General features: G+C 36.1%; 1 protein-coding gene across 3 annotated transcripts in view; it reads right to left on the bottom strand.

Moving 5' to 3' along the window:
- Positions 1-981: 981 nt before the first annotated feature.
- Positions 982-25,543, bottom strand: part of LOC128209289 (uncharacterized) — a 39,799-nt gene continuing 15,237 nt past the window's right edge. Inside the window, exons 5-13 of one of the 3 annotated variants that reach the window (XM_052913263.1) lie at positions 25,133-25,425; positions 24,589-24,700; positions 21,134-21,269; positions 20,724-20,805; positions 16,086-16,247; positions 13,903-13,980; positions 4,196-4,290; positions 2,837-3,046; positions 982-1,856 (exon numbers count right to left, since the gene is read on the bottom strand). In XM_052913263.1, coding sequence (XP_052769223.1) covers positions 1,781-1,856; positions 2,837-3,046; positions 4,196-4,290; positions 13,903-13,980; positions 16,086-16,247; positions 20,724-20,805; positions 21,134-21,269; positions 24,589-24,700; positions 25,133-25,425 — 1,244 coding nt within the window. In that variant the 3' untranslated portion in view covers positions 982-1,780. Of the gene's footprint in view, positions 1,857-2,836; positions 3,047-4,195; positions 4,291-9,899; positions 9,965-13,902; positions 13,981-16,085; positions 16,248-20,723; positions 20,806-21,133; positions 21,270-24,588; positions 24,701-25,132; positions 25,426-25,543 lie in introns of those variants that run through there. The other 2 variants (XM_052913261.1, XM_052913262.1) reach the window with 2 other exon arrangements.

The raw sequence follows: 25,543 nt of genomic DNA, 5'->3' as shown, positions 1-25,543 counted from the left end.
GAAACAAAATACAGAAATAACTATGGCAGGAATGTAATGCTGTTTTATCACATAAATATCGAACATTTCATATTGCACATTTACTTGTTACAAAGATCCTTTTTGGCATCAATGCAAACATGATTCTTTACACAGCAAATATACTCTGTCTCCTTCGTCTCCTGATTTTTTATATTTTTTTCATGGAAAAACAAATATGTTATGAAAATAATGTTTTACAATGCATCCAAATACCCAAACCTAGACTTAAGAAATATAGAAATTTGAATGACAAAGTAAACTAAAATTTATCATTTCATAATCAAGTTTTTTATTTACTGACACATTGTAGAAATTTGGAAAAAATCTTTACGGCCAAAATAAAAATCATTTGAAAAAACAAATGCATTTATTAGTCAGTGATAAAAAAATACTTAGGCACTAATCGAAGATTATAAGAGATTCTATAAAAAGCACATTTAACTTTTGGTTCTAAACCTAGCTTAGTATACATGATACCAAATATGATTTGTTCATTAACTTCCATGTGTGAAATCATAAAGGAAGAACTGTATATACCTACATATAAAATGAGTTACTGAATATCATAGGAGCATGATCAAAACACATAGATTATGTAAACAGATTTGAAAACACATAGATTATGTTAACAGATTTGAAAACACATAGATTATGTTAACAGATTTGAAAACACATAGATTATGTTAACAGATTTGAAAACACATAGATTATGTTAACAGATTTGAAAACACATAGATTATGTTAACAGATTTGAAAACACAAAAATTATGTTAACAGATTTGAAAACACAAAAATTATGTTAACAGATTTGAAAACACAAAAATTATGTAAACAGATTTGAAAACACATAAATTATGTTAACAGATTTGAAAACACAAAAATTATGTTAACAGATTTGAAAACACAAAAATTATGTTAACAGATTTGAAAACACAAAAATTATGTTAATATATTTGAAAACACAAAAATTATGTTAACAGATTTGAAAACACAAAAATTATGTTAACATATTTGAAAACACAAAAATTATGTTAATATATTTGAAAAAATAAATAAAGATAAACAAATTAAGCAAGACATTGGATATTTTTTCCGTGGAATGGTCATTTACGTATCATTACCCACATTTCATATATGCAACATTTATACAAATGTATATAAAAAGACATAATGTTAAAATAGGTAAAAAGGGCATTCAAAGCAAACTAGTATACTAGTAGTAAAATAACAGATTATTTCCACAAAAACACTTAAATAACTACAAAGTTTCCTTGTAAAAATCTACGACAAATGCCCTTATTTTATCTACAAGCTAATTAGTTTCTTTCATATCTAATAATTTATGAATAAATATGCACTGGTACAAGGTCATCATGCTTTTATCATGTACCAGGGTTTCTGTTACATTTAAAATAAAGCTTAGGACATAATCTTTTGAAATGGACCTTGGCATATTCTGTGACACCGGAGTATTAAACGAAAATAAGCAAATGCAAATAAGATGTCCATGTACAGGAATAGAATTGAGTGTGTTTATATTTGTTGACCTAATACCACTGAACAAGAGCACTGTCAGTAGGTGCTAACGCCCATCCATTTCTCTCAGTTGATCAAGGAACATTACTCCTAACTGATTACAGTTATGGGCCTTGCTACACGTATATTTATTTATGCTTGTGTACTTGTAAATATCCTGAACAGCTTAACAAGAATGAGAAGGCCACATGCCACTAAACTACTTCTATACTTGTATAATACACTAATGGTTTTGTTCCCCCTGTGGGGCGCCCGCCTGGTCCAGCTTCTTCTTCAACACACCGACAAGCCTCTGGAGCCTGGAAACACACAAACAAATGAGATAAAAAAGTTTCATTTAAGCTCTCTTGAGCTTCATGTGAGCTTTTAAACAGACTATAAAAACATGTGAATAACGTGTCAAGTGAACAAGGCCATCCTTAAAAATAGTAATATATGCAGTCAGGTCTTACTCAGATATGTTTTAAACACAGGGTCCGTAGGTTGGCATTTTTTGTTTTAAGAACTGACATGTTAACATGAAACAAGAGAACACCACATAATAAATCAAGAGTAACGCAAATGGCTGCAAATGTTTATCTGTTTGTTTTTTTCAGTCTACAAGTGTGTATTTTCTTGGCAACATGTATACCAAGTTTCATATGAGTACACTTTTTTTTTAAATCAGGTCAAAAGTTTGGTTAAAGTTTTAGCATCACACCACTGCCACCCACGGCACTGCCACCCACGGCATCACCAAGGCTATCACAATACATTAATCTTTTTCTTTAAAAATAGAACTAAAACAGCTGTTTACTCCACAGAACATACAAAGTTCCAGTCAGCACAATTTTAGTGAAATGGTCAGGCCACTACAAACAATTCTTTCTTAAGGCTGGCCCAAAATTGAAAAGTATACCTTTTCTTTGCATGGTAACAAAGGATGTTCATTCCTGATGCAATTGGCTTAACCTTGCAGTCCTATTCAATATCTTTATATTGACCGAAAACCAACTTTTGTTTGTGCAGTATTCTTTTTTATTTTTAATCGGTTTATTAAAGTATATTCATATAAACTGAGTATATCCATGGTGTATGATTTCAGTGTCAAAATTTGGAGATTCACCCATTTTAGAAATGCACAGACAAATGTCCATGAAATATTTTTAGGTTATTGAAGGCATATGAAAATATATGCACAAATGTTAACACTTGTTAACTGCTGGCAAAATTAAATGCTTTGTTCTCAATATAGAACCCAGTACTTGTTTGTACTACCAGAGTTTTGAACCCCACCCACCTCTCCTTGTCCTGGCTGACAGACTCCAGAGCCTGCTCTAGCTGCTTCTTGTCAATGGTAGAAGAGCGAAGCTGGGCCATCAGGCGCCCGTTCTCTTTCTGTGCATGTGCCAACTCTTCTTGTGATGCTGCTAGCTCCTCTGTGAGGGGCTGCATGGTGTCGTGGGCCGGCTTGTATTTGGAGTTCTCCCTTGAGAGGGACTTGTGCAGGCTGAAACCAGTCAAACATAAAGGTAAGGCCAAATTTTTTTTAATTGTTTGTTTAGGGTAGGTAGGGATTTTTTTTTTTTTTTTAAATCTGTCGTAAGTTCAGAGTGTTTCCTTGCACATGGCAGTCTTTCCTACATTACTGTCATTGCCTGACTTTGTTTTATCATATAAACAATAATTCTGATCGTCCAATTTGCATTTATCCGCCCTTCGTAACTCTCTATTCGCTAACAAATATTTTTTTGCTCAGAAACAGAAAAAAATAGTTAGGGTCGGCGCATTTTTATAGGTAGGGTCGGGTTACCCGAAACAGACATATTTTTTTTTAGGCCTAACCTGAAACATCTTGATTTGACAAAAGGTGGTTGCTAAGGAAGCAAGTGATTTCTAAGGAGATCCATGGTTGATAGGGAATGTGATAGTTAATAGGGAAAGAGGTCATACTTGATAAAATCATTGGAAACTAAGAAAAAAATGGTTTCTTTGGAAGTTCATGGTTGTTCAGGTTGTCCATGGTTGTTAAGGGAACTGGGAAAGTAAGCTATAACGTCAAGGACGTCATTGGACACTTAAACAAAAGGTGTTTGCTGAAGTTCAAGTTAGTGGTTACTAAGAAAGTCTATGGTTGGTAGAAAATTTGATGCTTAATAGGGAAGCAAGCTAGTTTTGAGATAGTCATTGATTTTGAGAAAATATGTAGTTGCTTTAGAAGTTGATGGTTTTTAAGAAAGAGACAAGCTGCTGCTGAAAGTTGCTGGTAAGGTTATATGAAGACTGTTGGTGGAGGACATAATTCTATATTGGAACAAGAATGCCGTAGAGCAGAGGCCAACACTTATCTGTTGTTTTTCAGTTGATAAAGGGGCATAACTCTACAATTATTAAAGCTTCAGTTATGAGTCTTATTATGCAAGTGCATATTGCCTCTGGCAACATGTGTACCTGCTTGTTTTTGAACATATATATAGTTTTTGAGCTATGGCCAATGTTAAAGATTTGCACTTTGACAAACGGTCGCCGCTGACAACAATATCAATGACACCAAAGCTTTGGCAATGTATCAACTTTTCTTCTTCAAAAAACAGATGAGCTCAAAATATTGATTAAACATTAAGAATAAAACTTCACAGGAAGAGAAGATGTAGCTTACCCGTAGTAAATACGTAGCGTCTGAACTTCGTCGTCAAGTTGTTTGGATTTGGCAACTGCCACGTCCCTTTCTTGTTGGATTGCAGCAAGTTTGGCCTGAAATACAGCAACATTATATTTATATAATTACTTTGCTGTATATTTCCCTCTGAATTTGGAAAAAAACAACATAAAACAAAAAAATATTGAATGGACATTCTTAAACCGGAGGGCCCACTAGGGTCCTATATCACATTGAGATATGAAACAAATGGTTAGTTTAGTTTGGCAAAGATTGGCTAACAAATGCTTTAGTTAGAGTACAGAAATAAAATTGTGATGCCCCGGACAAAGCCAGACAACATGATTGCTAAATGTCTGCCATGCTACGCAAATGTCATAAAAAGTCATGCCGTTGGTTGTGCTGCAAACAAATATATTTTTAAGGACGTATTGCAATTGATTATATTTGAAAATTTTAAAAGCTGCACTCTCACAGATTTACCATTTTACATTTTTTTTTTATCTTTTGTCTTGGAAAGAGCAAATTTTTGCGTAAATATCTGCTAAACAATGATTTAGGATTGTTGACAACAGATCAGATTGCATATTTTCATATTTCTGTTCGAAAATTAATGTTTTATGGCTTACACCATTACTAACTGTTTAAGGAAAATGCATATTAAACATCAATTTTTGAACATAATTTTAAAAACCTGCGATCTTATTTTTGTCAGCAGTCTTATATAACTGTTTCCATGGATTTTTGCAAAAATTGGCTCGTTCCAAGACAAAAAAAAAAAAAGTTGTCAAAACGTTCAATCTGTGAGAGTGCAGCTTTAAGAAGTAAAAATATGATCAAACCATTTTTATTTTTTTTTAAACATCCTTAACCGCTTGTTTTTGATTGAATAAAACATTCACATTTTTGTAAACAATAAACAAATGCTCTTGGTTTGAAGGCTTTATTTCTGTTTTTAATTCGAAAGGAGTTATGACAAAGTTCATTCTAATATATTTTGTCATTAATTAATTTTCTTCGATAATAATTATTGTAAGACAACATACTTTAAAGGTGTTTTATTCTACTCAAAATTTTTTTTATTTTAAAAGAAGTTTTTTTTTCCTTTTAATACAATAAAATAAACATGTATCAGAAATTATTCTATTATAATTTTGTTGTTCTGAAAAAATAATAATAATAAAACTGTATTAACACTGAAAAATGCTTTTTAAAAAAATATATTTCACTTCTACTTAATTTTCTACCTGAAATGATCTTAAAATGATTTTTTTTAGTAACACACATGTATGTAACAGATTTTTGATTTCATTTCAATTTATCACAAGAAAATTTATCAATATATCCCATTGAAACATCCATTCTAATCCTCCGAAAAACCCGGGCCTAATCAGTGGATCTTCATATTTGCATCTCTTTACAAAACTAGCAATATCATCGGGCAAAATTGTGTACAAAAAGTGAAACTTGAACATAAATGTCAGATAAATAATCCTGCTAACAAAATGAAAACGTCTTTCCACATTCAAAGGTGAAAATTAGAAGCATTGAGGGGTGTTGACAGGATCCTTAACTGGCTAAAGGTTTTGTAAATATTATCACAGGACAAAATACACATACATATCACATTTTAATTTGACTAACAAACAAAATCGCAAGATATGTGAAAGATAAAATATGATAAAGAATTAGCTGTTGATCGGAGCATTCTTCTCAAGTGTCAGTTTTGCAAACATTTAGTGTGATGTTTAACAAAAAAAATCAACTACACAAACATCGACTATCTTTCGACCCATGTTGTGTTTTCGAATAAAAACAAAATCATTCTGAATTTTGAAAAAGTAGTTTTTCGCACAAAGAAATTACTTCAACAAGGCTGCAATCAATTATTTTGCAAAAGTGATTGGTTTTAATGTGATAAATAAAGTAACAGGCGGTCATATATGGGAAAAGTTATCACCTCCAGTTTTAATTTTGCCAGCCATAAATCTAAACATGTTCACTTAATCAATCAGTTTTCAAGCTGACCGACTGATGTAATATCTCCACAGTGCTGATAATGGCAGAAATATTGAATATTATCTAACAAATTTACGATAGCCCTCCACACTATACCGTTCCTTAAAAGTATTTGAGCGATTTTTTTATCTCGAGTTGGCAAAGACTGTTCGGGCAACTGAGTTACAATCACGTTTATCTTCCCGTAATCAGTGTGACATTCATAAAAGCCTAAAACAAATACAGGTGTGTACATGGGCTCTCATTTCCCAGGTAACCAAAATGGCGACCGTTTGTCGACCAATCAGAAACCTTGTTGCTGAGTCCGGCAGATTAGGTTTTCATCCAATATAGCCGACCACAGATGGTCGATCGAAACATCTAATGAATTTTTCTGTTGTACACAATGAACACTGCAAATATACAGCTACAAGGTATTCCAGTAATTCCTTAGTCTCTCATCTGTGCTCCTGCCTAATACCATCGGACACAAAGAACCTTGTCCGTAAAATTCCTTGTAATATAAATGAGAATATAATCACCCAAAACAAACCAAAAAACTTTAAGATATTTAAATTGATTTCTGACAATATTTAGTGTTAGGCATATGTCTACACCAATGGGATGCTGGACAAATTCTGATTAAATCATTTTGAAAGCTTAACACGAAAAAACAACTGCCGAAGTTCCATTTAGTCATTAATTGATTTAATTAAGTGGGATATTGGTGGCGGTTCACCAATGTACGGAGACATTATTCAAATCAGAGTATATTACTTTTGAATATCAAACACATTTCATCCCAGTGAGACACTTAAATGTCAATTGAACCAGTATTTTATATTTTTCAAGAGCTAATATTGCAATACAAGTTTAATAAAGTCCTGAGTAGTATGCAATATATTATATAAGAAAACTTCAACATTCGCAAGATTAAGTCAGTAAATCTGAAATCACATGTAAAAATCATCAACTACAATTTACATTCAGAGCCAATGCAAAGATTGCGGGTATTTTGAATGTTTGATAAATTGATATAATTCAACATTACTATCTAAACTGTATAATAACACTTGGAGATTTGAGGGCCTCAAGGCAGTTGAAATAGAGTATTGAATAAATTTACCCAAGATTTTGTGCATATAGATACAAGATAACCCGCTGTTGACAAATAACTTTATTTTCACTTTGTCTTAAAATACAAAAACACATCAAATTATGATATTAAGAATTGCATCAGGTAAAGGTATATATTTTCTTGGCCACCCATAATTGCAGCTATTTTGGACCTAATTAAAGCGCAATACATGTCCAACAGTTCATAGGGATGTATTTGAACTGCCATAATTTGATGTTGACATATCATGTTTGTATTTAAGATGTATTCACAACTTGAACATTAAGTAAATTTACACAGTAAACAACGATGGGCTAATTTAGTCCAACACTCCTCTGAACAAGGTAGAAAAGTCCACAAATTTTGTCCAAAACACAGACAAACATTTCTCTCTGACAGGAACAATCAGTCAAAATCACATCAACTAATTCAGACTATACCATAATTAATGTAGAACCCTTTTCGTTAATGTCAGATTGTTTACTTTACGTTAGAGGGGAAAGTTGTTATACCAAGATTTCCTCATCAATGAATGCTTTTAAATTCGTGGTTTGAAAAACAAATATTTAAACACTTATATAAGCCCCGAAACCTCTCTAAAACTCAGTTTTAACATCTTTTACCATGTCTAGGAAGATTTTCACAAGATTTTTAATCTCAAAAACAAATAAGTTTATACAGGATATTATGTGGTCTCATTAAAATCACAATGTCTACACAAGTATGAAAACATGTTAAAATCTGTTTTTATAAATAATAAATAATTTCGTAAAAGTTTTATAATTAAGTTACCTATCAAATAACTTATTTTGATAATGCCTTCATTCCAACTTACTTTGATGTTCATTTCCCAAACTTGCAAACAAGCAGTTGTAATATTCACAATACAAATCAGCCATTATTGCCTGCCTAAACGTGTTTGTAAAACGGTGACTGCAGAGAAGACAGAGAAGACAGAAGTCCTTGGCTTTAATGCACCATATTCACTCATATATCCAGCCTGTCATAATGGGACTTTTGAATGTAACCAAAAGTAAAATTTGTATCATTCAATAGGATAAAAAATAAAAAATGGTCAAATGTATGATTTGGATCACATCGAATGCCTACAGTGTTCTAGCAGTAACATCTTCTTATGGCATTAATTAAAATAACATATGGAGCCTTAGTATTCTGAACTGTTTTATCATAGAGAGAAAACCTTTCGACATATTACTTAAATGTGTTTTAATCACAGGGCGAAAGCCTTCATTTGTACCATAAATAACCATCCCCATTTTCACGAATTTTTTTTTCTCGTCACTGTCAACAAACAGTAGGCCGATCGCGGCAGATGATTTTGACATTTTTTCTATGCATCCTTTAACCCAAAACCTAGATTAAAAGTTTTTTTCTCGGATTTTTTCAAGGATTTTTTGCCTGCGTCTTATACCCCCTATCGTCTCATACCCAGTCATTTACTGTACACAAGTTATCTGTGTTTTAATCACAGAGTGAAAGACTTAATTTGTACACAAGTTACCTGTGTTTTAATCATTAGAGTGAAAGCCTTAATTTGTACACAAGTTACCTGTGTTTTAATCATTAGAGTGAAAGCCTTCTTTTGTACACAAGTTACCTGTGTTTTAATCACAGGGCGAAAGACTTTCCTTGCACACGTAACCTGAGTTTTAATCACAGGGTGAAAGGCTTAATTTGTACAAAAAACCTGTGTTTTAATCACAGGGCGACAGCCTTAATTTGTACAAAAAACCTGTGTTTTAATCACAGGGCGACAGCCTTAATTTGCACAAAAAACCTGTGTTTTAATCACAGGGCGACAGCCTTAATTTGCACAAAAAACCTGTGTTTTAATCACAGGGCGAAAGACTACTTGTACAAGTAACCTGAGTTTTAATCACAGGGGGAAATCCTTTAGCCCGCCATGTGTGTTTACGTCCTTCAACCATCCACTTACTATTATATCTTCCTTACGGATTTGTTATGATATTATATACTACACATTCAAAGTTTGTAAATAATGTGCAGAAAAAATATAATATTAAATATCAATTTAAATATCAATCCATACAAAGAAGGCATTAATTGTATATAATGTATTTTATTTGCATAACATTTTAAACTATTAACCTATTAATAGTAAAATAATTAAATTTCTAGACAAACTTTGAAAGTAATTATCCAATAATATTTTAACATTGTTATTAAACTACAATTATAACTAGAAGTAATACATTATCATTGGTTATTTTATTCAAACATTATTATCATTATAATTTAATAAGTCCATTTTAGTCTAAACGCAATGTTTATGTCACTGCTTAATAACAATAAAAAACACCCAGTAGGCCTTGTGTTGGCTATGTTGCCACTGTATGGTCATTATCTATATCGTTAAATTATTTAATTAATTAAATCTAATAAGATTACTATTAAATTTCAAGATGACGTAAATTTTGCGTTAGATTTATAATATGTATGTTCTGTATTCACTATAAAGGTCAGTTAGAGTATGAGGAAACCATCCCTATGTCACGTGCAGTTAGTTAGTGTGCACGAGCACCCGTGTGTCACTCGTGTGCGACTCACCGTATGGTCCCCGGGGTGGGGGAGGCAGGAGGGGTCGGGGTAAACCTTATGTTTATCTCTTCAGTCTATTCCAAAGAAGAGTTTGATTGAATGAATCCATAAACTCAGAATGATTTGTACAATATCTTTTAACAGAATATTACAACCAATGATTTCATGGTCTTTATATAAGAAAACAAAAAATACTCAAGACTTCAATTCTGTTTCATAAATAATGGCATTTGTGCAGGTGGTCGATGGGGGATTCTATATTAACGTATTGGAAGTGGGTGATGGGTGATGAGGGATTCTATAATAACGTATTGGAGGTGGGTGATGAGGGATTCTATAGTAAAGTATAGGAAGTGGGTGATGGGGGATTCTATAGTAACGTACGTATTGGAGGTGGGTGATGGGGGATTCTATAGTAACGTACGTATTGGAGGTGGGTGATGGGGGATTCTATAGTAATGTATTGGAGGTGGGTGATGGGGGATTCTATAGTAACGTATTGGAAGTGGGTGATGGGGGATTCTATAGTAACATATTGGAGGTGGGTGATGGGGGATTCTATAGAAACGTATTGGAGGTGGGTGATGGGGGATTCTATAGTAACGTATTGGAGGTGGGTGATGGGGGATTCTTAATTAACGTATTGGAGGTGGGTGATGGGGGATTCTATAGTAAAGTATAGGAGGTGGGTGATGGGGGATTCTATAGTAAAGTATTGGAGGTGGGTGATGGGGGATTCTATAGTAACGTATTGGGGGTGGGTGATGGGGGATTCTATAGTAACGTATTGGAGGTGGGTGATGGGGGATTCTATAGTAACGTAGTGGAAGTGGGTGATGGGGGATTCTAAAGTAACATATTGGAGGTGGGTGATGGGGGATTCTATAGAAACGTATTGGAGGTGGGTGTTGGGGGATTATATAGTAACGTATTGGAGGTGGGTGATGGGGGATTCTATAGTAGAGTATAGGAGGTGGGTGATGGGGGATTCTAAAGTAACGTATTGGAGGTGGGTGATGGGGGATTCTAAAGTAACGTATTGGAGGTGGGTGATGGGGGATTCTATAGTAACGTATTGGAGGTGGGGGATGGGGGATTCTATAGTATAGTATTGGAGGTGGGTGATGGGGGATTCTATAGTAACATATTGGAGGTGGGTGATGGGGGATTCTATAGTAACGTATTGGAGGTGGGTGATGGGGGATTCTATAATAACGTATTGGAGGTGGGTGATGGGGGATTCTATAGTAACGTATTGGAAGTGGGTGATGGGGGATTCTAAAGTAATGTATTGGAGGTGGGTGATGGGGGTTCTATAGTAACGTATTGGAAATGGGTGATGGGGGATTCTATAGTAACGTATTGGAGGTGGGTGATGGGGGATTCTATAGTAAAGTATAGGAGGTGGGTGATGGGGGATTCTATAGTAACGTATAGGAGGTGGGTGATGGGGGATTCTATAGTAACGTATTGGAGGTGGGTGATGAGGGATTCTATAGTAACGTATTGGAGGTGGGTGATGGGGGATTCTATAGTAACGTATAGGAAGTGGGTGATGGGTGATTCTATAGTATAGTATTGGAGGTGGGTGATGGGGGATTCTATAGTATTGTATTGGAGGTGGGTGATGGGGGATTCTATAGTATAGTATTGGAGGTGGGTGATGGGGGATTCTATAGTATAGTATTGGAGGTGGGTGATGGGGGATTCTATAGTATAGTATTGGAGGTGGGAGATAGGGGATTCTATAGTAAAGTATAGGAAGTGGGTGATGGGGGATTCTATAGTAACGTATTGGAGGTGGGTGATGGGGGATTCTATAGTAATGTATTGGAGGTGGGTGATGGGGGATTCTTTAGTAACGTATTGGAGGTGGGTGATGGGGGATTCTATAGTAACATATTGGAGGTGGGTGATGGGGTATTCTATAGTAAAGTATTGGAGGTGGGTGATGGGGGATTCTATAGAACGTATTGGGGGTGGGTGATGGGGGATTCTATAATAACGTATTGGAGGTGGGTGATGGGGGACTCTATAGTAACGTATTGGAAGTGGGTGATGGGGGATTCTAAAGTAATGTATTGGAGGTGGGTGATGGGGGATTCTATAGTAACGTATTGGAGGTGGGTGATGGGGGATTCTATAGTAACGTATTGGAGGTGGGTGATGGAGGATTCTATAGTAAAGTATAGGAGGTGGGTGATGGGGGATTCTAAAGTAACGTATTGGAGGTGGGTTATGGGGGATTCTAAAGTAACGTATTGGAGGTGGGTGATGGGGGATTCTAAAGTAACGTATTGGAAGTGGGTGATGGGGGATTCTAAAGTAACATATTGGAGGTGGGTGATGGGGGATTCTATAGTATAGTATTGGAGGTGGGTGATGGGGGATTCTATAGTATAGTATTGGAGGTGGGTGATGGGGGATTCTATAGTAACATATTGGAGGTGGGTGATGGGGGATTCTATAGTTATGTATTGGAGGTGGGTGATGGGGGATTCTATAGTAACGTATTGGAGGTGGGTGATGGGGGATTCTAAAGTAACGTATTGGAGGTGGGTGATGGGGGATTCTATAGTAACATATTGGAGGTGGGTGATGGGGGATTATATAATGAAAAGTAACGTATTGGAGGTGGGTAATAGGGGATTCTATAGTAACGTATTGGAGGTGGGTGATGGGGGTTTCTATAGTAACGTATTGGAGGTGGGTGATGGGGGATTCTATAGTAACGTATTGGAGGTGGGTGATGGAGGATTCTATATTAACGTATTGGAGGTGGGTGATGGGGGATTCTATAGTAAAGTATAGGAGGTGGGTGATGGGGGATTCTATAGTAACGTATTGGAGGTGGGTGATGGGGGATTCTATAGTAACATATTGGAGGAGGGTGATGGGGGATTATATAATGAAAAGTAACGTATTGGAGGTGGGTGATGGGGGATTATATAATGAAAAGTAACGTATTGGAGGTGGGTGATGGGGGATTATATAATGAAAAGTAACGTATTGGAGGTGGGTGATGGGGGATTATATAATGAAAAGTAACGTATTGGAGGTGGGTAATAGGGGATTCTATAGTAATGTATTGGAGGTGGGTGATCGGGGATTCTATCGTAATGTATTGGAGGTGGGTGATCGGGGATTATATAATGAAGTATATGAAGCAGTCGATGGAGGATTTTATAATGAAATATGGGAGGTGGGTGATGGGGGATTATATAACCAAGTCTGAGCAAGTAGACTCAAACATATATAATTATAATCTTAATTAACCTTCATAACAGTTATGATGGCCAGTTTAAATTTGTATAAACTTGAGTATTGATAGTTAAAGTATCAGTGAAGGGGTGAATAGTTCACAAACCCACAGTTTGCTTGATACAGTGAATCAAGGTCAACTTGCTAACTAACGTACAAATCCTATAAACAATATCATACTTAAACAGGGAAACCAGAGGGCTCTTTTACAAGAAAACACTAGAGCTATCACTGAATGTGATTAATACCTCAAATGCCGCCCTCATACGAAATGGCAGTTAAATATTTAGAAATCCCACCTAAAATTAACAATGCTGTGGATACAGTTATAGTTCTTGTACACTGCACATTATGCTTTATCATTGCAAACAATTAGTTTTTAAGTTATGCTTAAGGAAAAGGAAAATTGCAACAGACCAACTGACTGACCAACTGGCTGACCGACCACAGGGTGACTCCAATAAACCACATTCAAACGGGGTATAATTATTACAGCCATAAATTTTTGAAGCTAAAATCCCTCATTGAAAAATAGATTGGCTGGTGCTATAGCTTCAGTGCATATTTGAAGGCTATAGCATATGAGGGTAGTTTAGCATATGAACATCATTTGGTGCTAAAGCTTATGAGTTTTGTATGGTGCTATAGCATATGAAGTTAAGATGGTGCTATAGCTTATAAGCAAAAGACGGTGCTATAGCACATCAGTGACAGTTGGTTGTATAACATAATTATGAGCATGCATGTTTACCTTAGTGGATTTGTCCATGCCTCCATCAGCGTCGCTGTCCTTTTGGTAACGCAGCAACTGCTCCTCAAGTTTATGACACTGCAAAATCATCGTTAAGTAAGACTTGATTTCACTGGTAAAACAATGGTGAACAATAAGTATAAGCTCAGAAGACCTTTTATAGCAATGGATATACAAACTGATATATATGTACATGTGATTAGGAACTATATACCATTCCTGTTATAACCAGGTTCTTACATTACCTTCCATATATGTCACCAGTCAATAGTTTGGTAGCTGGTCAACTGTTCCTCATTTTATTGTGGGTAAAATATTTCTGTATTTGTTTATTACTTACTGTGAAATCATTTATATTCGTTGGCATGAAATTTTGTGGTTTTCTGAAAATTTACATTTTCGTGGGTACTTGAATTCGTGGTTTTTCATTTTTGAAAAAAAATATCTGAAACTGCGATCGTCCTAAATCGTCTGCATAATCTCCACGCGCTGGGCACGTGATTTCAGTCTTCTACGTCACACGGTTTATGACACTCGCTTTAGTGGTACAACATGCCAATTAGAGCATATACCCATGACAATTATCGATTTAATTGGAAATTACGGTCATAAAAGAAGATGGACCCTGATCAAAGATAAAGATAGGCGAAGCCATTGAATATCAATTAAGAATTTTGCAAACTGTGAAAACACTGAGAAGGTGCGTATATTTGAGTACAAACAATCAATGTAATCGATTAAATATTTCATTAAAGAAAAAAAATTGAGTACCGACACTAAACACGCACATCTTGTAAACCTGGAGATTTTCATGGACAGCACACGCTACAGCATGTGTTCGTCATTTGGTTAATAAAAAACACAATGAAATGATTTGGTTAATTAATTATAGTCAGATATACAGTGAGTTCGGTATTTACGCTGTATACTGCAACCTCTGTAAAGAATATACTACAGTATGTTCGTAACAAGGCAATTGAAAAAGTGAATAAAGGGTTTATATTTCGTGGGATCTTGAATTCGTGGATCACCCAACCCACAAAAACCACGAACATTAATGCCCCACGAACATTAATGATTTCACAGTATTCTTTCATTAACTATATTGAATAACAAATTTATCTGTGAAAACCTTACAGAAATTATATAAAGTTACTTTTTAATTAATAAACAAGAATGATCAGACATAAATCTTTGTATTTATCAATTCTTTATTTAGATGGAAAATTCCTGTTTTGAATCGACCAGAGCTTCAAAGTAACATGGTTTGTTAATGCAGTTATCAATAATGGCTGCACAAAGGTTTAAGTGAAAGTGAAGATATACATTTCAAACTTTGAGCTGCAGTCAAAGTTTCCATGAGACTAATAGTAATAAACTGACACCCCTACCCCAAATAGTGGTCATAGTAGTAAAGGGCAACGACAAACTCTGTAAATATTATCAAGCCAGAATGTACTGATAATATGCACATCTCCTCTTGTAAGAAAAGCTTACCAAAAAGTTTTATTGAATGCAAGCTGACAAGAATGGACTACATCACACTATATAGAAATTAAAAGGCCCATAACTCTGTGATAATCATTGAACGCATATGTGCTGATAATATGTGCATCTCCTCATGTAAGTTAGTAGACCTAAATACAATTGGGGTCATCTTCTGGTCAAGGGCAACCTAATTTTGCAGTTTCATGGTACTAGATTAATTAAACCATTCTCAAGGTTTTGTGCCAACGAAGTTTTTCTAAGACTGTTGACCATGACCTGACCTTTGACCTAAAAAATTAACTTGTGTCATCAACTGGTCAAGGGCAACCTACCACTGAAGTTTCATGGTCCTAGGTCAAATTGTTCTCAAATTGATGTGTGTTTTCCTAAAAAACCGACCATGAACTTTGACCTACTGACCACAAAACAAAAGGGGTCATTTTGTGGTCAAGGAAACCTACAACTGAAGTTTCATAGCCCTAGGTCAAACAATACTTAATTTATAACCATTTTTTCAACAGAGTATATATCAGAACACGTTTAAAAAATGACAATGACAACCTTCATGTTTGTTATAGTTCATGTATTCTATTGAAGATGAATCCTTATTCCCGGTGTAGCTATTGCTGCCTTGAAATAAATTAATCTACTTCGTTCTATATGAACTATAAACTAAACATGTAGTACGGGCTTACCTTGGCAAGAGCGATGTCTCGCTGTTCAATAAGCACCTGCATTTCCTCGTTCACAAGTTCACGTTGTCTCTGCCTCACTGCCTCCACCCGCCCGACCACCGCTGACATCTCCATCTCGCCAGATGATGGGGAATCCAGATATGTGAGCAGCTGTGACAACTCCTGTTATAAACGAAAGTGATAGAAGTGATAAATAATTATAGTATAAGTATATCCTGTAATATACTGTTAAACATAATGTGTAACAGACAAGATCAAACTGTAGTAAAGGTATTGCTATGGAAGATTCTGTGGTTCCACCAATACTTTTGAATGCCTAAAAGCTGTATCATTGCTTTTGATTGAAAGTTAAGGGCAATAAGGACAGTATGACAACCAAAAAGCCTAGGACTGTTCTACAGTCTATAAATATGGCCTCAATTGATTCTCTGATGAAAAACATAGGCACACTTTCTAACTTTTATTTTCACTGCAATACATTGTGTAATGCACATTACTTATTGCTACAGACGAGAATTTGAAGTAGGGATTTAAAATTGAATTTGATGAATGGTCAAATTTCATCAAATCCCTGAGTTTGATCAAACGCCAGCCTTTATGAACCTTCTCGGGCATGCCATTTTATTATTGGCTACCTACAAATCAATTATAAATCAAATACAATATTGTAAGCACAATTTTAAAACACTTTTTTGATTGGTCTAACGCAGACAAAACAATCATTGCATTATAATGTGTGAAAATGCAATTGGCAGCATTTATTTGCTCATGTAGAGATCACGTCACGCTCGAGAAACGAGACATTTCAGTGCGGAGCCCATGTTTACTGTCTGCGCTACAAGCCAATGGCGTTGTGCAACCTAGTCAACCCAGATTCAGCCCTGCTCAATGCCAGCGCACATTGTCACTCTCGAATGTTTGATTTGCAACAATACTCATCTTCCTACGATCAATTGAAATTTGTATCAAACCTTTGTACCTTTTATGTCACAAAAATGATGAATTTCAATTTACCAATTACTTCTAACTTTTGAATTTAATTGGGAACAACTAAAATAGTTTTTGCTCAATCAATACGTTTTTCAATACACTCTGCTTATAATAAAGGGGAATAAAGGAATACAACATACAGGGCCACTATTGAGAGAAACATGGACTGGTTTTTGCAATATTTTCTTGCAGACATTAATTATTTTTTTGCAGCACTTTTACAAAAGTTTACAAAGGCCAAAGTTTAATAACATGGTTTATAAATTTGTATGTACACATCAAAGAAGAGCTACTCAAAGGTGATTTATATCAGTATAAATAGTTCACAATATTATGGTGTACCTTGAACACAATAATATAAAGTAGCTCAGTCTATCTAGAAGACAATGCGGAAACACAATGTCGTCTATGACACATGAACAACGGAGATTTTCAAATGCAAATAATTCTTAGCTTTTTTTATTGGGTACATATGACATGTATCTTGGTGATGAAGCCTGACATTACCCAATGACTCCAATGGTTTTCTTGTCTTGTGTCTATCGTTTTCACAGTCTGTTTGGATTTGGTCTAAGATCTTCGTGCCATAAAAAAAATCACATTAACGATTTCACATTTTCCAAAAGACGGGCTCTGAATCGAGCTTCTGGGCTTGTAACCGGAGTTTCTTGGCCTGATACTTAACAGCATAATATAACACTGCTCCAAATAGGTCATACCAGAACTATTATAATCAATAACCATTGAAGCAGTTTGGCTGCTTGTGCATATGATATGGAGTAAATATTTCAAAACTTACTTCACAATACATTTGTACAAAAAATAATTTTGAATGCATTAATGACTTTCTTTAAACAGAGTCTGAACAGAAGAGAGCACAAACAAAAAGTCATTCCACTCTTCTATGCCAATAGTATCTGTGTTGATCATGAGCTCAGCTAGCTCTCACTGAACTCTTGGGCTGTTTAAAACTCTTTCAAGTTGGATCCATGAAAGTGCGTGCAGCCATTTTTATCCGGAAGTCATTTGGAATCAATACATTTTTGCTAGACAAAACTTTTGTTTAAATGCCGGGTGTCTTAAAATACAACCAGATATTAAGAATCAATGAGAGTGGTCTACAAAGTTTCCCAGACAGACTCAACCCTGTCTTTAATCGTTCAGAATATTTCAAAACTTGTTGATAAAGGCTTTGTTAAAAAAAAGCTGCGTGAAAATATAAGCCCTATTATATTGCAATACTTATTTGTGGATTCTTTTTTATGACGGCAATCCAAGATCAATACCTCTCCATAACTTACACCCTTATGAAGAATGAAGTGTTTAATTCAGATTGTCAACCATAACAGTTGTAAACAGTATTTAAGTCATTTAGAAATAAATGACTTCCAGCAGCAAATTGTATAAAACCGGTGAGTTTGTTGGATAGTTGAGATATTTATTGATTGGTCAATATGTATCCAATAATGACTCTTGACCAATTAAACTCCTTGCATGTACAAACTAACCAAAAGATAATCTGCAGATAAATTATCCACTTTTCTACAATTGGCCCCTGTTTTTTGCACATTAAAAGGGCAAACAGCTAACTGAAAATCTACAACAGACCCAACAGGAGCATGATCTCATGGCCTTAAATAAGGACACTAGTACTGGTTTATATCTCAGAATCAGGAACAGTCTCCAGGTCAATTCATGATATCTGTTCTCCCAATCAACAACTAAAAGCTGTTTTCCCAAACAACAACTAATAGCTGTTTTCCCAATCAACAACTAATAGCTGTTTTCCCAATCAAAAACTAATAGCTGTTTTCCAATCAAGCAATATCATCAGTATAAACTAAACTAATCAATGGGCCATAACTCCACAGTGAATATTGCAATCTTAATGGATATCAAACTTGATATGAAACAAGATATTATGACCGAAGTCATTGTTATCAAATTTGGTAATGATAAGATAAATAATGCTCAAGTAACATAGCAAATAACAAGAGATGTTTGTCAAACATTATGCCCCCCCTGAGCACAATGTTGTCAGGATTATATGGACAATTGAATGAAATATGCATGGACCGAAATGACAGCTGATTTGTCGCTGACATTGGATGCTGTTGAGGCAGTTTTAAGATTATGACCATTCAAAGTTTGAGGATAGAGTGTGTTATGACCATGACCTTTGACTCTATGACCTCAAAATCCATAGGAGTCATCAGCTGGTCACCAAAAATCTAAATGTTAAGTTTGAGGGCCATGGGTGCAGGCAATGACAAGTTATCACACAGACAAGCTTTTTTCGTTCAAGGTCACTGTAACCTTGACCTTTGACCCAATGACCCCTAAAATCATAAGGGGTCATCTACAGGTCAGTCACAACTCCAAGTCAAGTTTGAGGGCCATGGGTGCAGGCATTGTCCAATTATCACTTGAACCATTTTCGCATTCAAGGTCACTGTGAACCTGACCTTTGACCCAATGACTCCTAAAATCAATAAGGGTCATCTCCTGGTCAGGCCCAATTTATGTCAAGTTTGATGATCATAGATTCAGGCATTGTTGAGATATCACTGGGAGAAGATTTGTTGGGTGCAGGCATTGTCGAGTTATCACTCGAACAACCTTTTACCATTCAAGGTCACTGTGACCTTGACCTTTGGCCCAATGACCCCTAAAATCAATAGGGGTCATCTAATGGTCAGGCCCAACCTCCGAGTCAAGTTTGAGGGCCATGGGTGCAAGCATTGTCGAGTTATCACTCGGACAACCTTTTACCATTCAAGGTCACTGTGACCTTGACCTTTGACCCAATGACCCCCAAAAACAATAGGGGTCATCTACTGGTTAGGCCCAACCTGAAAGTCAAGTTTGAGGGCCATGGGTGCAAGCATTGTCGAGTTATCACATGGACAACCTTTTACCATTCAAGGTCACTGTGACCTTGACCTTTGGCCCGATGACCCCCCAAAACAATAGGGGTCATCTTCTAGTCAGGCCCAACCTCCAAGTCAATAATGAGGGCCATGGGTGCAGGCATTGTTGAGTTTTCACTCGGCCAACCTTTTACCATTCAAGGTCACTGTGACCTTGATCTTTGACCCAATGAGCCCCAAAAACAATAGGGGTCAGCTACTGGTCAGGCTCAACCTCCAAGTCAAGAATGAGGGCCATGGGTGCAGGCATTGTCGAGTTATCACTCTGACAACCTTTTACCATTCAAGGTCACTGTGACCTTGACCTTTGGCCCGATGACCCCCAAAAACAATAGGGGTCATCTACTGGTCAGGCCCAACTTCCATATCAAGTTTGATGACCATAGGTCTAGGCATTGTTGAGTTATCACTCGGACAAGCTTTAAAATTATTTTACCATTAAAGGTCACTGTGACCTTGACCTTTGACCTGATGAGCCCTTAAATCAATAGGGGTCATCTACTGGTCAGGCCCAATCTTCATGTCAAGTTTGATGACCATACGTCCAGGAATTGTTGAGTTATCACTCGGACAAGCTTTGGTCTACCGACGGACGGACCGACCGACCGACAAACCGACATGCCTGTGCAAAGCAATATACCCCTCTTCTTCGAAGGGGGGCATAATAAAGTGTGATGGCTCAAACAACATTAAACCCACAGATAAACAAAATTGTTACCTCTGTGCTGTCAAGGTTATCCATGTCAAGGTGAAGGTCATCATCTGGCCTCTCCAAATATGATGGGCCTGCCCCACCATCACTGAAATACCTTAATTTACTGAAGAAAATATGCAGGGAAAAACAAATAGTGTTATTCACACTCATTTCCCTACATTAAAAATTAAATGCACAAATAAAAACATCAAAAAAGCAAAAAATATGTCTTAAAAAATTGGAACAAAAAAATGACAGTTCGTGACAATTTTTTAAAAATCAACCTACTTATTTCATCTTCATAAATCCTGTTATGTTTCTCCTAAATGGCAAGTGCATGCTTATTCGTTGCAGTACACACTTTATCAGCTTAACTCAGTTTATCAAAGATTTACACCAAATTACACTTCCCATGCACCTCTCTATATCCCAACCTGTTAGCTGCCATCCTGGCCTCCAGTGTCCTCAGCCTCTCTATCACTTCATCTCTCTCCTGATTGGCCAGTCTCATCCTGCCCAATACAGCCTCGTCTCTACGCCGCTGAGCCCCATACACCTCCTCCACTACACCTGAAATAATAATGCTACATTTGAAAAAAGAAGATTCAGAGAATAATGTTACATCTCAACTTACAGAGAATGATGCTACAGCAGTACAGGCAAATAACAGGAATAATGCTAGATCTGAAGATGGAGAAACAGGAAATAATGCTACATCAGAATAGACAGATAAAGGAAATAATGCTACATCTGAAGATGGAGAAACAGGGAATAATGCTACATCAGTACAGACAAATAAAGTGAATAATGCTACATCTGAAGATGGAGAAACAGGGAATAATGCTAAATCTGAACACAGAGAAACAGGGAATAATGCTACATCAGAATAGACAGATAAAGGAAATAATGCTACATCTAAACACAGAGAAACAGGGAATAATGCTACATCAGAATAAACAGATAAAGGAAATAATGCTACATCAAAACACATAGAAACAGGGAATAATGCTACATCAGAATAAACAGATAAAGGAAATAATGCTACATCAAAACACATAGAAACAGGGAATAATGCTACACCAGTACAGACAAATAAAGTGAATAATGCTACATCTGAAGATGGAGAAACAGGGAATAATGCTACATCTGAACACGGAGAAACAGGAAATAATGCTACATCTGAACACGGAGAAACAGGAAATAATGCTACATCGGAACACAGAGAAACAGGGAATAATGCTACATCAGAATAGACAGATAAAGGAAATAATGCTACATCTAAGCATTGATAAACAGGGAATAATGCTACATCAGAATAGACAGATAAAGGAAATAATGCTACATCTAAACATTGATAAACAGGGAATAATGCTACATCAGAATAGACAAATAAAGTGAATAATGCTACATCTGAAGATGGAGAAACAGGGAATAATGCTACATCTGAACACGGAGAAACAGGGAATAATGCTACATTGGAACACAGAGAAACAGGGAATAATGCTACATCAGTGCAGGCAGATAAAGGGAATTATGCTAGATATAAACACATGTTTAAGCAAAAGTCACCACTAGGTAAAAAGTGCTACCTATTGAGTAGGGGCGGGCGGGGGATATGAAATTTATCTTCGTCATACATCTGAGACATTGAATGTTTTCAGGATAACTGTCCCTTGCCTGCTCTTTCATCAAAATCAAAAAGATCCGCAAACTTTTTTGAAGCAAATCAATATTTTCAGTGAAGGTGACTCAGTGAAGCCAGGCTATTATCTAGTACATGTGCAATCAGCTTGTCAATCAGGGTTTCAAACACCATCAATTATATGTTTTAATTAACAGGAAAACGAAACAAAAGCATTTATAAACAAACTGAATGAGATGTTAATCAAATTCATATTACAGTGAAATCTAAAACTAGTAGAAATAAAACAAAAAATAAAAGTACACTGTTATAGATCACAGCAGAAATATGAGAAAGTTAGCACTATCTATCCAATAAAGCTTTCATTGTTTTATGCCATATCAAAAATCTCTTACACCCTTGTTAAGTCCAAGATAAAAGGATGAACTCTATTCCAAGTCCTTTATGACATATGAATATGAAATTGATAATGCTTTGGATAAAGTGAGCCATTAATATAATTTCCATGTTGTGATTGATGTTATAGGCCCATTCGTCTCTTTAATCTCTTTGTTTCAAGGAAATTAATGGCTGGGCAATAAAGGATATACACCCAGGTATAAAATGTAAATGTTCTCATCAAGTTTTAACTGTTCTTGCATTCCAGCTGAATGTTGTGTCACAAACATGTGGAATGTGAATGAATTGTTGTTCTTATTTTTTGATTACATGCTGAAAGTTCACAAAAGTTAAGTATTTATAAATGTTCAATTAGAACAGAAAGATATAATTAAGGAAAGAATGAGTTTAATGTTTGCAAATGGTTAAAAAAGGACCTTGCATTTAAAAAAAATCAGTAAATGGCATTATAGAGCAAATTCTAATTGTTAATATTATGTTGACCAGATGCAATTTAATAGTATTAACATTGTCAAGTGTATTGTACAGAGAAAACTTGATGTTCATATTGTATGAACAGCATGCTAATTTCCCAAGAAGCGCTAGCAAGCCTCATGGATGTTCTAGCATGCTGTCCTTTCCTACGAACAGCATGATGGCACAAAACAACTGTAATCAATATTTAATCATATGCATCAAATAAACACAGAAATCATTTAAGAAAAAAGAGTACTTTACAAGACATTTCAAATAAAAATATTTAATAAAGCCCATCCTTTTGGTTTCAAAGGAGAATGAGACATTAATGATATCTGGAAATACTTTCGTAGAAATGACTTCTAAGTTGAATAAGGGTCCCATATGCGTATTAATTTCCGGTATATTTGTACAAAATAATCTCAAAGACCTGGTTACGAGCAAGAATTGCCAAGGAAATTATTTTTCATTCCGCACAATGTTTACATAAGTGTCAGCAGTCGTCCACAGTGAAATATTGCCTCACAAAGCTCACTGATTGGGTGTACAATTAGTCTGCGGCAAATCAATAGGGCGGCAATGAGGAGAAGACAGGGCGATGCCGTCAACATTATTTCCCAACCTCCCGCCTGTCACTCAACATCAAGGCCAGGAACACAGACTACATTCGCAAATAATTGGGTAAAAACTCCTAAATCCTGTGTCATAAAATATACTTTAAATAAAGTGCAAAATGCATCAAGTTCTATTGCAGGCAAGAAAGCTCCAACTTATATCTCCATATCATGATATATTATTTAAAAGGTGAGAATGGTCTGGCAGTATAGGTGTCCACCTCTCACACAAAAAGTCATGGGTTCAAGATCCACCAGGATCAGCATGGCCAGGCAGTATAGGTGTCCACCTCTCACACAAAAGGTCATTGGTTTAAGACCCACCAGGGTCAGAATGGCCTGGCAGTATAGGTGTCCACCTCTCATACAAAAGGTCATGGGTTCAAGACCCACCAGGGTCAGAATGGCCTGGCAGTATAGGTGTCCACCTCTCATACAAAAGGTCATGGGTTCAAGACCCACCAGGGTCAGAATGGCCTGGCAGTATAGGTGTCCACCTCTCATACAAAAGGTCATGGGTTCAAGACCCACCAGGGTCAGAATGGCCTGGCAGTATAGGTGTCCACCTCTCACACAAAAGGTCATGGGTTCAAGACCCACCAGCAAGTGCCACCAAGAATCCTTCAGTAGCAATTTTATAATAGAATAAAGATTTGCAGGATTGAGTCCCAATTCTAACCAGGAAACAGATTCACAGGTGATTAATTTCTGTAAGAAAACTGTCTTTATCATTGGATGTAAAATAAAATATAAGCTTTGTTATTATTCTATTCATTACCTGCAGCCCTCTGTAGCTCTGAGGGTTCCGGGTTATTGTTGAGCTCCTGGGCCTTCAACGTGATTCGTAATGTCTCCAGCTCAGTCTCCCGATCTGCTAGCTCACTACGCAGCTGGAAGAAGTTAATATTTCTTTCAAAAACCACAAATGTAAGTTCTTACAAGCTTTATTATCAAAAAACATAAATATATACAATTAAAATCTGCAATATGCTCACAGAATGATTGACCATTCTTGGTTGATAACTGGTAATTATCACTGATGAAGGTTCAAGGCCGGGGTTGGGATAAAACCTGGCGCCTCCTGCTTCAGAGTCTGATACAATAAGGACTCGGCAATCACAATGGATAATCATTATCATCTTTTACATTGCCAGTTATTTTGATCTTAAATAAATCTATGTTGGATCAGATTATAATATATTATATTATAAGAACAATGGACAATAGGAAATCTCTGTACTCATAAAAGATTTTTCTATTTTGGGTATAAATTCTTTTGATTTCTATTATAAACAACTAACATCTATCAAAAAATATCATACTTTCCGAGTTTCCATTCTTTGTGCGTCAATCTCTGACAGTAAGCTGCTGATGTGTCTGTTCTGCTCATACCCGATGCCACTGGTGGCTCCGAACGTGTTACGAGGTGAGAAGTGAGGAGACATGAAGGGGTCAGGCAGCATGGACGTGCCCGAGGGGATACCTGGTCTTTGGGGGTTGGGCAATGTGTAGCTGCGGGGACCCAACATGCTGGCACTCGCTCCGATACCAGAGTCAGGGGAGGTGTTCAGTGAAGAGGAACCACCATAGTAAGCACCAGATGGGCTCATTGTTGCTGTAAGTTACAAACCACTAAATATTGTTTCATATATATTAAAAAAACAACCTGGGGCTGTTGTTATAAACATCTCTGATCATAATCATAGCAGTTTTCATTGGACTATAAAATGAAA

This window comes from Mya arenaria, chromosome 11 (genome assembly GCF_026914265.1).
Source record: "Mya arenaria isolate MELC-2E11 chromosome 11, ASM2691426v1".
NCBI lineage: Eukaryota > Metazoa > Mollusca > Bivalvia > Myida > Myidae > Mya > Mya arenaria.
This window is presented reverse-complemented; position numbering and strand designations above follow the sequence as displayed.